Source organism: Pholcus phalangioides, unplaced genomic scaffold (assembly GCF_987345545.1).
Source record: "Pholcus phalangioides strain wild (caught in Gottingen) unplaced genomic scaffold, Ppha-v1.0 ptg000007l_1, whole genome shotgun sequence".
NCBI classification, from domain to species: Eukaryota; Metazoa; Arthropoda; class Arachnida; order Araneae; family Pholcidae; genus Pholcus; species Pholcus phalangioides.
In genome coordinates, this window is record NW_028301600.1 from 4,962,574 (window position 1) to 4,977,068 (window position 14,495).

Consider the following 14,495-nt stretch of genomic DNA (forward strand, 5'->3'; position numbering starts at 1 on the left):
AGTTTTACCTTGAAAAGTGTTTGAATAGTCCTTGAATTTTTTTTCGTTGAAAGAGTACGGACCATGTACAAGAAATTGGATATCTGGCCTGGATCCACAACTTTTAGGTCTATTGCTAATTGTATAAGCTCATGATATTATTGACCGTGAGATGGTCTTAGGACCCACAGACGGCGTGAATGTAAAATTGCACTTTTGCAGAATATTTACATTATATTGCACAAATACATAACATGTTGCAAAACACTAAATATTTCATATTGCACAAATAATTCATTAATTCTGAGTTGGACGATGACTCGACCCAGTTCCCACTGGCGAACTGCGGGACACCCCATAGGGAAAGAGAAGGTAACAAGATGAGCTATTGGGATCTCTGATGTAATCCAGAATTTATATGGGATGTCGCAGCCCAACCTCTGGCCCCGTTCTCGCCTGACTGTCAGACTAAGTGAACTAACTGGCCTGAACCAGATTGCAGCGGGTACCTTGGGTGGTCTCCAGTAGCCAACAAACCCTGGTGCCTAAATAAAGATGCTACACACTAAGATGTGTGTGTGCATTGCCTCTGTAAAGAAGTTTATCACATTGCACTTTCGTGTCTTGCACAGAGTAGCACTACCAATAACTTACTTTAGCTTTCTGTGATTTTTAATGCAAAATTTTGATGTTATCAGATGCCTTCAGAAGAAGGAAAACAAGTGACAAAGTTAAAATTAAATTCAAAACAATTTTGAGCAAAATATTTAAAAAATATCATTTTATAATTGTTTCAAAGGTCTCTCAAAAATATTGTTATAGAGGGATTTGTCATAGTAAAGGATATTGTTATATCGAGTATTGTTGCAGCAAGGTTTCACTATATTTAAAATAAAAATTGAGAAATTGTCAAATAAAAAAAAATCATTAGCAAGATCAATTTGGCCCCTCACGCAGGGGTCCCTCTTATTACAGCATACTCATGGAGGGCGAGTTCATTTTGTCTGAAGGAGGGTATACATTAAACAAGATGGCCTGTCTGTTTCACAGCATCCCTATAGCATTGTTGCCACTATTAAAAAAATTCACCAATGCATTTTGATGAAAATATCTATTGTCATTATTTTGAATAAACTTTCAAGCAAATACATTACAACATTTTGCTTTCTTCACAAGTTATTTGAATTCTTGTTAGCCTTATAATTGCTTAACGTACTAAAACTATTATGTATTGTTTGTGAGAAATCCTAAAGCTTTTCATATTTTCAATCAATCATATATTTGATATATTTATATTTGCAGGCTACTGGCAGATTTGCTGTTAATGCAAAAATATGTTTGAGTATATCGGGTCATCATCCAGAAACTTGGCAGCCTTCGTGGTCAAGTATGTTTAATATTTTTTTATGCAGTGTGATTTACACCCTTCAGGCATCTTTACAATATAAATTACCTGATAATTGAATATTTGTGCCAAGTGTTTAGCTCCTTAGACCCAATTCATTCTGTGCTCCCACTTAGATGTTTTTCATTCAAAATAGTCTTTAAATATAATATGAAACAGGAGTGGAGAGAAACAGTTACAACATGAGAGGAAAAGCCACTAATTTCTACAATTTAGGGTTGATTTGGCATTTCTCACCCCACTAAAAAAAAATCTGTGATAGATTTTTCACTGAAGGCCTATTCCTACAATCATAGATCTGTGTCGCTGCTCATATATACTTGACTAAGTTCATTATTAGTATTGAAGTTTTTTTTTTTGGTGGCAACATAAGTGTTTTTTTTTTCAAATGTGTATAAATACTTGAACTTTAATCTCACAATTTTCTCTTTATGTAGTCGCTTGTGCTGCTGACAGTGCCTTGCCTCTTTAATATGTTGAATTTGTTTTTACTCATAATTCATTATACATTTTTAATTCATTAATAAATGTTGAGTTAAAAAAGAACATACTCAGAGTAATTTCAATTTTTAAAATGAGTTAATATTTTGCAAGTTTAATAAATTGAGTATGTTCGAGATAGCAATCCTTCTGATCAAAAATAATTTGGGATATAAACTAGTAAGTCTCCCTAAAATGGAAAGGGCCCCAAGGTGTCATTCTTTAAAAAATTATGAAAAAATTCAAATACATTTATCTCAAGCAGAAACACATAAAAGCCAAAAAATTAACTGTGGAGTGCAATTAATGAAGCCGTGAAAAATTAATAAAAATAAAACAGTTGGCTGCTCATCACCTCTCATGCTCCTTGGCAAAATCTATAAAAAAAATTCTCTTTTCACACTTTAGTTTTCCTTTTTTTCTTCCTTTCCTCTCTAGCTTTTATCTTAAATTTTTTCTTTTATTGTATGTGCTGTATGTGATCATAGGTTGTTTGAATCACGTCACTCAAGATTTTAGGGTTGCAATAGTTTTAAATTCATTCTGGGCGTTAAAAATAATATTTAATTTTTTTTTGTGACCCATAATAATTCTGCTGGACATTTTTATATTTTTGTGCATATTTTAATGAGTCAAATTAGCAGTAATTTTTAAAAAAAAATTTTGAGGATGACACCTTTGCACCCTTTCCTTGTAAGAGCATCAGTCTTTTGGTTAGACTAACTAACCAACCAAAAGAAATAACTAAGAAATTGAGGGATTTTTCAATTTCTGGATGTTATGCAGGGTTCCCAGCGACCTGGAAAGTCAGGGAATTGGAAAACGGTCAGGGAAAATGTTAAATATTTGTCAAAAGTCAGGGAAAATCTGAAGGAGAAAAAAAATCAGAGGATAAATCTACATTCAAGTGGTTTACCTTCACTTTTTTCCATGGAAGATTATTTTTCAGATACTCTGAGGGAGGAAAAAAAATCCTTATCAGCATTTTCCTCCTGATCCCCTACTTAGAGAAATGTGTTATCAGTTGTTGGCCAAGGAACAATCTGCCCTCTGAGTAAATATATGATGTGATCTGTCTAAAGAGGAGAGACTCTGCTTTCCATTGTTGAAAACAAAGCCAATACCAGCTCTAACTTCTTTTCTATCTCTTCTGAAAAAACATTTTATCCTCTTGCTTTTTTTTCCTGCCTGTGGGTAGAGAACCTTTAACCTTTTTATGTTGAAGAATGATTTGAATTCAATTATCTCTGTGTGAGATTTCCAAGGAAACTGATATTGTGTGCAAGATCATATACACAATTTGATTTGGTGGCAAAATATTAACATTCTGTCTGTAATGTGCTTTTCAATGGTATATTATCACAAAATGTTATACATTCAGCCCTCCCCGTATTCGTGGTTCCTGTATTTGTGGTTTTTTTTTCTTCATTGGAATTTTTTTTCCAGCAATGCTCAGCTTCACATGTTTTGTTTACAAGATTTGAGTTGTGCGTGTTTAGAATGGCTCATTTGTCTAGTGCTACTGATAATGCTCTGAAAGGAGAAAAAAAGTGAAAACTTTACAAGAAAAATTAAATATATTGGCTATGCTTATCGAAAGTAAGTCAATTGCTGCCGTGGCTCGCTATTACGGAATCAACAAATCTACGGTGAGATATATCAAGAAAAAAGAATCTGAAATTCAGTCAGCCGTGTGGGTGTAGCTGCACCTGTGGCAGCGAAAACTTTGCATCACCTATGTATTCCACGTGTTTCTCATACCGAAAATGCAGGGTTTTTTTGCTAAAAAGTTTAGTAGCAGACCTTCTTTGTAGCAGAAGACTGCTACAAAGAAGGTAGTCCAATTGATCATAATATTATAATAGGAAATAGTGAAAAGATTAATTTACTCTTCTATAAAGGGAAGGGGTAGTGAAATGTCTCTTTCATCAGTATTGAGTCTCATTCATTGTGTAATCTAAATCGTTTCTTAAAGCAATATAAAAATCACTGGTGATCAAGCCACTGCTGACCAGGAGGCAGCTAGAAAATTTCCAAAGATTTTGTAGAAAATTATTGAAGAGAATTGATATTCACCTCAGCAGATGTTTAACACTGATGAAACTGCACTATTTTGGAAGAAAAAGCTGCAGAAAACATATATCACCCATGAAGAAAAGTGAGCCTTTGGTTTTAAGGTAGACTTACTATGTTGTTTGTGCAAATGCGTATGGGTACATGGTAAAGCCCACCATCATTTTTAAATCTATGAATCCGTGAGCATTGAAGGGAAAGGATAAGTCAAATCTCCCGCACAGTATTTTTGATGAACATTAGAAAAGCTTGGACTACGAAAACACTTTTCCTGGATTGGTTTAAACAATGTTTCATTCCAAAAGTCCAGAAGTACCTTGAGAGTGAAGACATGCCATTCAAAGTTTTTTTGATACTGAATAAAACTCTTGGACACCCAGATGTCAATTAGTTCAAAGTTGATGGTGTGGAAGTCTGTTATGTCTTTTAATACATCATCTATCATTTAGCCCCCTTGATCGGGGGTAATGCGAGCATTCAAGACTCACTATACATGCCACTCAATGAAGATGATTGTGCATGCAAATGCAGAAAATATCTTGAAGGTATGGAAGAATTACGCTATCACTAATGCCATTACTGTCATCACTAGAACCATGACAGCTCTTAAGAGAGAAACAATCAGCTCGGTTGGATTGATCTTTGGCCACAATGTGCACTCTAGGACACAACCATTTTTACAGCGCCAACTGAAAAGATTATAAAAGACGTTGTCATGTTAGCGAAACAGGTGGGTGGAGGAGAGTTCAATGACATAGATATAGAAGAGAAGTCAAACAGCTAATTAATAGCAATTCAGAGGCATTGACCAAGGAAGAATTAATGCAGTTGATTGCTCATGAAACAAGCGGTACCAGACGAATCAAAATAAGGAAGTAAAATACAAGTTCACCATGAGTAACATAGGAGAGGGCTCCGCAAGTTGAAATTAGCGATAGATTATTTTCATGATATAGATCCCTCTATGGTACATTCTTCACATGTAGAAAAATTGGTAGAGGAAGTCTTGTCAACACTTTCCAACATACTTGATGATATGAAGAAACAACAAACAGAAATCGTGATGTTCATCACCAACAATCAATTGCTGCACCCTCTTTTACATTCCCTTATACTTTTGCGTCATCCTGCTCTTCTCATGGTGTTCAAGAAACGAGATAAACAAATAATACTATGTTTTCGGTAATATTTGCAGATTTCCCGTATTTTTCCCCTCCCCCGGAATGCAACCCCCATGAATACGGGGGGGGGGGGATGATAATTTAGAGTGATATTGGATGGTTTAGAATTATTATGCGTGTTACAGTGTACACGCTTTTGGTGAGAGAAATGATCAAGCAGATTTTGCTGGGAACCCTGTTATGCCAAAACTAATATTTGGAAAGAAAAGTGAGATTTGTCTCCTCCAGGAATTTAACCCAGGTCCCCTTGCATAAAGGGCAAGTGTGCTAACCAATACACCAGAGACACACTTTTTAATTTCTTATAACACAATATTAGTAGTGTGAAATGCTGAGTAGAGACATAGCAGCCTCCCTTAAATATAGCAATTTTCGCCCGTTTTGCAGCCAGCATTTCACGCTACTAATGTGTGTTATAAGGAATCGAAGAGTGTCTCTCTGGTGTATTGGTTAGCACACTTGCCGGTATGCAAGGGGATCTTGGTTCAATTCCCAGAGGAGACACATCACTTTTCTTTCCAAATATTAGTTTTGGCATAACATACAGAAAATTCAATTTCTCAGTATATTTCGGGCCGAAAAAATACCATCTCTTAATATAGAAATAACTAACTCAGTCATATTGCTTTTTGCTGTTTCTTCAACCAGGGTGATACTTAAGATTTTCGTCAGGAGGGACAAATTAGATTTTGGTGCTCCCTTCATTTAATTAAATGACAAGATTTCAGAATAAAAATTTGTTACAAATTTCCCTGTATCTGAGTAAATCCAACCCTCTCTTTACTTGGGAATTTTTTCTTGGTTGATCCAGTTTCTAAATTACATTAAACTTATCTGGATCAGGTGCTTAGATTTGTGATCCAACAATATGCCTTAAAGTAGAGGTCCGAAATCAAAAATAATCATTAAACTCCTCCTTGGGTTTTCATCCAAATGTCATTTTGAAAGATGTGTATCCAATTGTATCATTGGCCACTTATACAGTGCCGTCTTAATTCATGGGCACACTCTGACCTCACAAAAATGAGATCTGGTTCAAACTTTTGAGAATTTGCCTAGTAGGGCCTCAGAAAAAGCCTGGGTGCCCATGATGCTCTTAAGACGGCCCTGGTTATATGCCTAAATACAAAGTAAAAATATTTATCCTGATTTTTCAGGGGTTTTTTTAAATTCAAAAAGGATCACCTTATTTAGGGTCTGATTATATCTTTTTATCAATCCCAATTAATTCAGGTTACCTAATTTTTAAGGATAATCTGGAATACTAAATCTAGAAACGCATCTGATATCTCTTCAAATTTTACTGTGAGTGCACTAGTGAAATTTGTTGCAGAGGCAAAAATGTCAAGACTACTATATTCATGAAAAATTGTCAAAAGCGTGTCACAGATAAGCAGGGTTGGTTAAAAAAACTTATTTTTTTAAGCAAAAAACAGGGTTTTCTTGGTTTAATCCAGTTTTTTTTCAGTTTTAATAACATTTACATTAAAAATATAATGTAAATAGCATTTACATAGCGATAAATTTTTTTGAAAATCATTCAAACTTCTAATAATAAATTAAAATAAATATTAATTCAATTAACACAATTCATATCAATTAATCTATAAATATTCTTTACATTTTAATAAAAACTAACTTTTGCATTTAATTATTTTATAGTTCAACTCAAGGAATTATTTAGTGTTTGAGAATTCTCTTATTATAACTATATAATAAAAATGTTTTTCATTGTTACTTTCAATATGCTTAATTATGATACTATTTTGTAACAATATGCCCAAATTGTGATCCAAACTAGGCAAATACAGTGTGTTTAATGGAGCACAATTAATTAGCAATGATTTACGATATACAGGGTAATTATAACAAAGTTGCGATTTCAAAACACTAAGATAAAAACCACTGATCAGAATGACTTGAAAATTTGCATGAATATTCCTGAAGCAATGGAATTTTGTATGGTGAAAGGGAAAAAATACTTTAAAATGTAAAATAGAGAAGACACTGTACTCATCCAACACAAATAAATTTGCTCACAGAATGGAAATGATAGCCAGACAAGGCAAAATGATAGTTTTGCATTGCTTAATTAGCATCACACCATTTCATAATTTATTGAAACCACAAAAATTAAGTAATTTAAACAAACAACTACAACTTCAACTAGAAATGTTGATTATGTTGTCCACCGTGTTCTGGCTGTGAGGTGGAAATACAAAAATGCTTGTTTAACAACAGATCAGAGTATGTCATGGTAATGATGTGGAGGTGCTTTCAATTTGCCAAAGTTTGCAATCTGACCACTGCACATATCATTTTGGGATATCCCCAAAGCCAAAAGTTACAAGGGTTATATAGTGTTTAGGTGTCGTGTCATCCTGTAATTGTCAAAATGGTTCTTCAGCAGCTTTTTTGCTGGTGCTGCATTGGGTATCTTGATAAAAGTTAAGCTATCCACCAGGGCTGGGCAAATCGGAAAAAAAATTAGATGCTAGCTGAATTTGCTAGGAGCGAAGCATGTTTTTCCCTCAAGAAAAGCAGTCCCAATTAATGAGTTTTTACTTTTCAGGGACTTCATAGCCCATTCCCATTGGAAGACATATTATTACGAAATTTAAAAAAAATGTCTCATACTTACACTTCATTTTAGCAACGATGCATATAAAATTCAAGGTGCCGAAACTGATTTTCTAGTTGCCATGGCTATCGGGTGCCTGGAATTTGTCCATCCCTGCTATTCAAACACTGATGCAGTTAAGTGCTGAAATGGTGTGGTTGCACAAAATAGATTATATCGCTGGTCAAGTATCGCATCATCTACTTGTACATTTTAAAATATTATTTTCTTTGGATATATATTTGGTAAAATAAAAAAAATAAAAATTTTCCATTGCTTTCAGGAATTATCCATGTAAATTTTTAAGCCATTCTGACCAGTGGTCCTTATTGTATCGTGTTTTAGAATCAGAACTGTAATTATAATCAACCTGTATGTAGTTGATTATTTTTCATAAATCACTTACTACTGTACAGTACACCTTGATTAACTGGGGGTAATGGTGAAAGTATTGAATATTAAACCTGGTGGTGGTATACAATATGAAATGTGCTGCTTCTTATGGAAAGAAAATGAAAATGTCTGTGAGGCAATGTAACTGTTAGTACACTGGTCTTTGTCCTTTAGGGGCAGCTTGTGTCTTTTTGGATTATAAGACCATCTGCCCTTAGCATGATAGAAGTCACTACTGTAGCTGCTTCTTTGCAAAGAAAAGGAAACAAAAGCCTGTGAGATAATACACCACCACCACATATTCAGATGTATGATGCAGTCCTTATTCATGAATTTGCTTTAGATATACCATCAGAATGTACTGCAAGAATAGAAAATGTGTTAAGAATGAAAAATATTTTCGCTAATAATAAACCAATAATTTTTTTCAAGGGAAAAAAATTATGTTTTGGCCTCTTTTATGTGATTTTAAAAAAAAAGACTGGTTTTAAAAAAAACACTTGGTCAAAACTGTGGTTTAAACCAAACATACCTGCAGATAAGTGATAAATTATTGTTCATCATAATGTAAATTTTTTGGGAAGACCCGGATAATAGAATATTGCCATTCTGCACACAGAAGAAACAGACCTGCATGTATAAAATTAAAATTAGACGAAACGTTGCCCTACTGTAGTATCATTGGGGTCTGTCCAGCTTAAATTTAGACCCAAACCTTTCACGAAATTCCGGAACTGGAAAAACAGACCTTCACAAAATGCAAATTAATGAAACTGGAAATTTTGCATTTCATATCTTTTGTAATAAATTAACTACATTGTTTCGCTTTTCACAAAATTAATCACTTTTTTTACAAAAATAAGGAAAGTTTTTTCTCAAACAGGAACCCCCCCCCCCCCCCCCCCCCCCGCAAAAACAAGTCTAGACAGACTTTTATCAGATATTCCTTATTTAGTATTTTGACCAGTTTTATTTTATTTTTTGTTTTAGTTCGCACCGCTTTGCTAGCCTTGATTAGTTTTATGCCCACTCATGGACTTGGAGCACTTGGCGCACTGGATTATAGCCCAGCAGAAAGAAGAGACTTAGCCAAGAAGTAAGAAGCAATATCATCTAAAACTTATGTATCTTTAGGCTATGTTTATGGGTCCTACATCCTGTAGCAGGGCCTCTAGACTGTGATCTTTCGTCAAACCTCACTTTTTACAGGCCCTTTGATAGTGAAATTTATAGCATTAAGAAACAAAAAATGATGGTAATTGTTTCGTGCTCTGTTAGCCCCACCCTTGCGGGAGCCATGGCTCTGTTACATAATACAGTTGAACCTGTATGAAATAGAAAGTCAGGGGACTAAGTTATAAAATGATGCAGTGAAACTTTGGTTAACGAGCTTAGTTCGTTCCGCCAACGTGCTTGTTATCCAAATCGCTCGTGTATTGAATCAAACATCCCATAAGAAATTATGAAAATTTGGATAATTTGTTACACAATTATTCATTTACAAAAAATGACTAAAGGGACCTACACACGTTCAGTTATGCCTGCACAGTTATACCTGTACAAGCATAACTGAACAGTTCGATGCATCCACACCATTCAGTTATACCTGTGCAGGCGAAGCTTCTGGAACCGGTTCTAGGCAATCTGTGGGGATATTTTCATTCTTCGATCTCTGTCTTCGCTGTCTTTTGATCAGTTCGGATTTTTTCATAGTCTAAAAAGTTCTGAATTTTCTAGTATGATTTCCACAGATGATGTGTGCTTTAGGTGTAGTTGGATTGGTTATGGCACTGAAAGTTATTAACTCAAAAAAAAAAGAAGAAAAAACGGGTAAAAAGTGGTGCAAAGATTGGTTTAAAAAAAAGCAACAATATTCGCACGTTAAATTATTACAGGAATTGAGATTTGCACCAAAAGATTGGCATAATTTTCTCAGAATGGATCAAGATACCTACTCAAAGCTTCTTTTTTTTTTTTCAATTCCTTTCGGAAATTGCTTTTTTTTTTAATTACAAACTGTTTATTTTTTTAACAACGCTGTCTCTGTCCACTAGAGGATCTATTTCTCTCATTTTCCACACCAATCTCTCACAACTATCATCTTTCTTAATTTTGTTATGGTAATCTTTAGTTTTCACCTGCCACAAGCATTTCACATTCCTATACATTTCAATGAATTCTTCCAAACATTTGCGCTGCTCGTTTCGAAGATCGCTCGTCATTATAAACCTCGAGTCGTGAAAACTAAACTGAAATCTGAACTAAACTCTGGTGGAGTGTCGAAATTGGTGTTTCCCAAAGTAGGACTATCCAGGCTATGAATGGACACAAGGGGGTGATGGGGGGACGAGAGGAAAACATCAGTTTTTGAAAACTCAGACCATTTTACCAAGGAAGCCTTTGTAAATATGGACCTTGGGCAAAAAAAAAGAAAAGAAAAAAAACTAATGTTGCACACAGAAATTCGTACTTGTTTCATCAGAGCTAAAGTGTTTTTTTTCTCCCTTTGAATGTGCGCTGTGCATTCCAGATGTATTGTAACTGTAAATTGATCGGTAAAGCCTACTGTCACAGATCTCCACACCATCTGGGGTCCTGCATCTCCGGGGACTGGTTTTACTAATGAATATTGTCATTATTCGAGCCATTTCCCCCCAACCCCCACAAAGATGGGATTGGGATCAGGATTCTGGTTTCAGAGCCAGAGATGATTCCAATCATTCTTTTTTCCCACGTTAAAAAATTCACTATAGTGGCGGCTCGGCAAAGAGAATAGCCTCTGTGCCCTGCGGCAGGATGTAGGTGGGGAGGGGCAGGGGGGTGACTCACACTTTGAGGAAGACTGCTGTAATGGAAGATGTTTGTTGAATCTACACCATAAGTACAATAATGTATTTTTTACTCCTTCAAAATTTTGATGTTACTAAAACCTCTCATAAGGACTGATTTTCATGACTTAAGTAAAAGGCAATACTGCCTACTCATGCTTATCAAGAATGCTATATCCATATCTACAGTGATTATGACAATATAGGCAATAAAAGAGAAATTTTGGTATTACAATCGACGCCCAATATAACGACCCCTTCGTCCCGTCGAGAATGGGCGTTATATTTGGAGTGAGGGGGAGACTTGGGGGTGTGGTCGGGCCTGATTGGGACGGTCGTTATATAAGTAAAACATAAAACATTTTGGACTTACCCTACTAGTCTTTGTCGCTATAACGTGAAGTTGTCATAACGAGCGTCGACTGTATCTTCGAAAACAAGTATCGTTTCTCCTCTGAATACACAGATAGGGGATACATGCTCCTTCAGCATCGTATGATAGCATTTTCTTCTCGCGATAGCGTCGATTTAAAAAAAATAATTTTTTTGACTTGAAAATTTTTATGGTAACTTACGTAGTGTTTTTCCTTGAAAGAAAATTGCATTTTCAAATAACTGACGTACGATTAATTCAACTCAATTAGAAATTGGCTTATTATTAAGCATAGTATGTATATTAATAGTATTACTCAATGATATAATTATATTATCAATCGTATATCTCTCTCAAAGAATTTTTCGATTGTTTTCTTACGTTTAACTAGCATAATTTCATCTGAATTTTTTTCTTTCAATGTTTGAACTGAAAGTTGAAATTTGTTGCAATCTGACGAGATGTGTCCAAAAAACAAATTCAATGAGATTCATTAAGAATTACATGTAAAAGAAAATAATAAATTGCAGGGATTTTTGTCCTGTTGATGCTTTGCTGGTTTTCGGTCAATAAAGGAGTGGGAATCCTGCGTTTGAAATTGCAAACATTAACTGACTCGTATAAACACCTACTTGATTTCTAGGAATCTTGATTTCTAAAGGAAGTACATGTGAAAGAATACTAAAATAATCTGATGTCACAGGGCCCCTAAAATCTCCAAGAACCCTGGTTCTTGGAACCTCTTCTCTAAATAATCAATAAACAATTAATAGTTATAGCACATTATTTGAATATAGAGTTTGTGTGTATCTGTGCATAATTTCGGGCAAATTTATTGAAAAAAAAGATTTCAGAAACAAAATTGTGAATTTTAACAATGGTCAAAATATTTCTAAAGTTTTATTTCGATTTTTTTATTCGATATGAAATTGTAAGAAAATATCGTGAAAATTACGCCATTAGAAAAATTTCTTCTAATTAAATGGAATCCCTTTCCAAAACAAGTTATTCAGTTATTATTGTTCTATTACATTATCAGTAAAAAAGAAGAGGGAAGAAAGTAGGGCGAATATAGGAAAACGGGGAAAAATAACTGCGCAGTTATACCTGATGGCCCATACACACGCTCAGTTATACCTGCGCAGGCATAACTGTACAGTTATACCGAATCGAAAAACCATTCCCTTCAGGTCGCCTGTGCAGGTCAACTGACGGCCCCTATACACGCTCAGTTATGTCTGCACAGTTGGCCTGTACAGGCATAACTGCGCAGGTATAACTGAGCGTGTGTAGGGCCCTTTATATAAACAGCATTGAATCAATAATACAATACAATAATAATATAATAAATAATATTATAAAGTATATATAAAATAATGCCATAAATAAACATACAATAGGATAATTTTTACAAATAAATTTACTCTATATTATGAGAGAGGGGAGGACTATCATTTATAGGGTGATTTATGGACTGTTGTTTGCACTTATTCTTTTTATGCGACTTTGAAAAGAACCTATCCAATGATACTTGCTTTTGCCGCCTTTCCTAGGCGTTCTTAGAAATGGGAAATTGGATTGTCTTTGAACATATTCATTGCTTTCTTTGCTACACCTTTATTTGATTGGTTCTTTTCTACAAAATTTTGCAAAAAAAATTCCAGCACATTCTATACATCTCTATCTAATTTGAAGTGATAGACTTCTCTCTTCCTCAGACAGAATAGCGGAAATGAAGGACACTTGTGGTTATCACATTTACATCATTGTAACGGGAATGTCATAAAAATTCTTGTTCTGGTCCTGTTAGTACATGCTATATCTTGTTAACAGTATAGACTGTAAGACCAGACATGATCCAGGCTCTGTCCCAGGAGGGATATAAGCCTTTTACCCCGAGAGGTTGGAAACAGTATAGACTGGGAACTTCCCAACTTTGACTTGGATAGCTTCTTGATCGACACTAAAATACAAGGCAAATTCAATTTGTTCTAATACACACCAGAAACTTAGGTAATAAGAAAGACTTTATAGAAACTATAATTGTTTTGATCTAATAGCCAAAACAGAATCTTGGACAAACGATGGGGATGAATCTTTCTTACATATCTCTGGATGTGATATTTTTTCAGAATTAGATCTGGTAGGAAAGGGGTTGGAGTCTTGATTTACATGAAATCATGTTTGCAGCCCAGAGAGTGTAACGTGCAGAGTAGTGATATTGGAACGACATGGGTTGAGCTTGAAAACAAAAATAACCATAAGCATATTGTAGGAGTTTGTTATAGTCCACCAAATAGGGATCTAAATTAAACTTTCCTACATGTATAAACATAAAAGGGTAGTTATATTAGAGAATTTAAACTACCTAGGTATCAATTGGGAGAACCTTTTAGCTAGAGATCAATATGAGCGTGACTTTCTTAAGTTGGTGCTTAATTAAATATAACTTTTTATATCAGCAGGTTTCAGAAGGTACTAGAGATACTTCTATTTTGGATTTAATTCTCATTAGTTCTGAGAATCTTGTTGTACATGTTTCAGTTGGAAATAACTTACGTTCTAGTGTCGACTAGGTTCTAACCTTTCTTTGTAACTTCTTCATGGATAAAATAACAAAAGAATGGTTTCCCTGTTTTTAAAGAACCAACTTGAGGGGAAAGGTTTGTTGTAATTTTCAAAGACCAGTTGGAAGCAGTTTGTGTGTTATAGGGCTGGGACGAATAGTGATTTTGCCATATAACAAATATTTGGCCTATGTTTTGGCCAAATATAAAATGTTCAGCAGCCTAATATCAATTTTTTTTAAATTCATCACAATTATGAATAAAATTGGTGTTTTTAATTGAATATAAAATTATTAGTTATTTCAAATGATTGATATTGAATTTTCATTATGCTATACATATTTAAAATAAATATTAAAAAACTGGTAGATGAGGGATTTTTATTCCCATGATACTGACAATCAAATCTAATGATGATATGTTGTATTTTAATATTACTTACAGAATCTTTCTTTTTTTTCAACACTTTTTACAATTTTACATCTAATTAAGAAAAAATATCAACCAATTTTTACTCTCAACTAGTAATGCATCAAATTATGACTTTTCTTATTTTTCCCTCTTTTGATGTTTATCCCTTTGATGTTTATTGCCTT

At 34.4% G+C, this 14,495-nt stretch overlaps 1 protein-coding gene across 1 annotated transcript in view; it reads left to right on the forward strand.

Moving 5' to 3' along the window:
* The window catches only part of LOC149084821 (uncharacterized), a 77,424-nt gene that overhangs the window by 28,127 nt on the left and 34,802 nt on the right, over nucleotides 1-14,495 (forward strand). Inside the window, exons 4-5 of the mRNA XM_089232564.1 lie at nucleotides 1,282-1,366; nucleotides 9,122-9,227. Coding sequence (XP_089088690.1) covers nucleotides 1,282-1,366; nucleotides 9,122-9,227 — 191 coding nt within the window. The remainder of the gene's footprint in view (nucleotides 1-1,281; nucleotides 1,367-9,121; nucleotides 9,228-14,495) is intronic.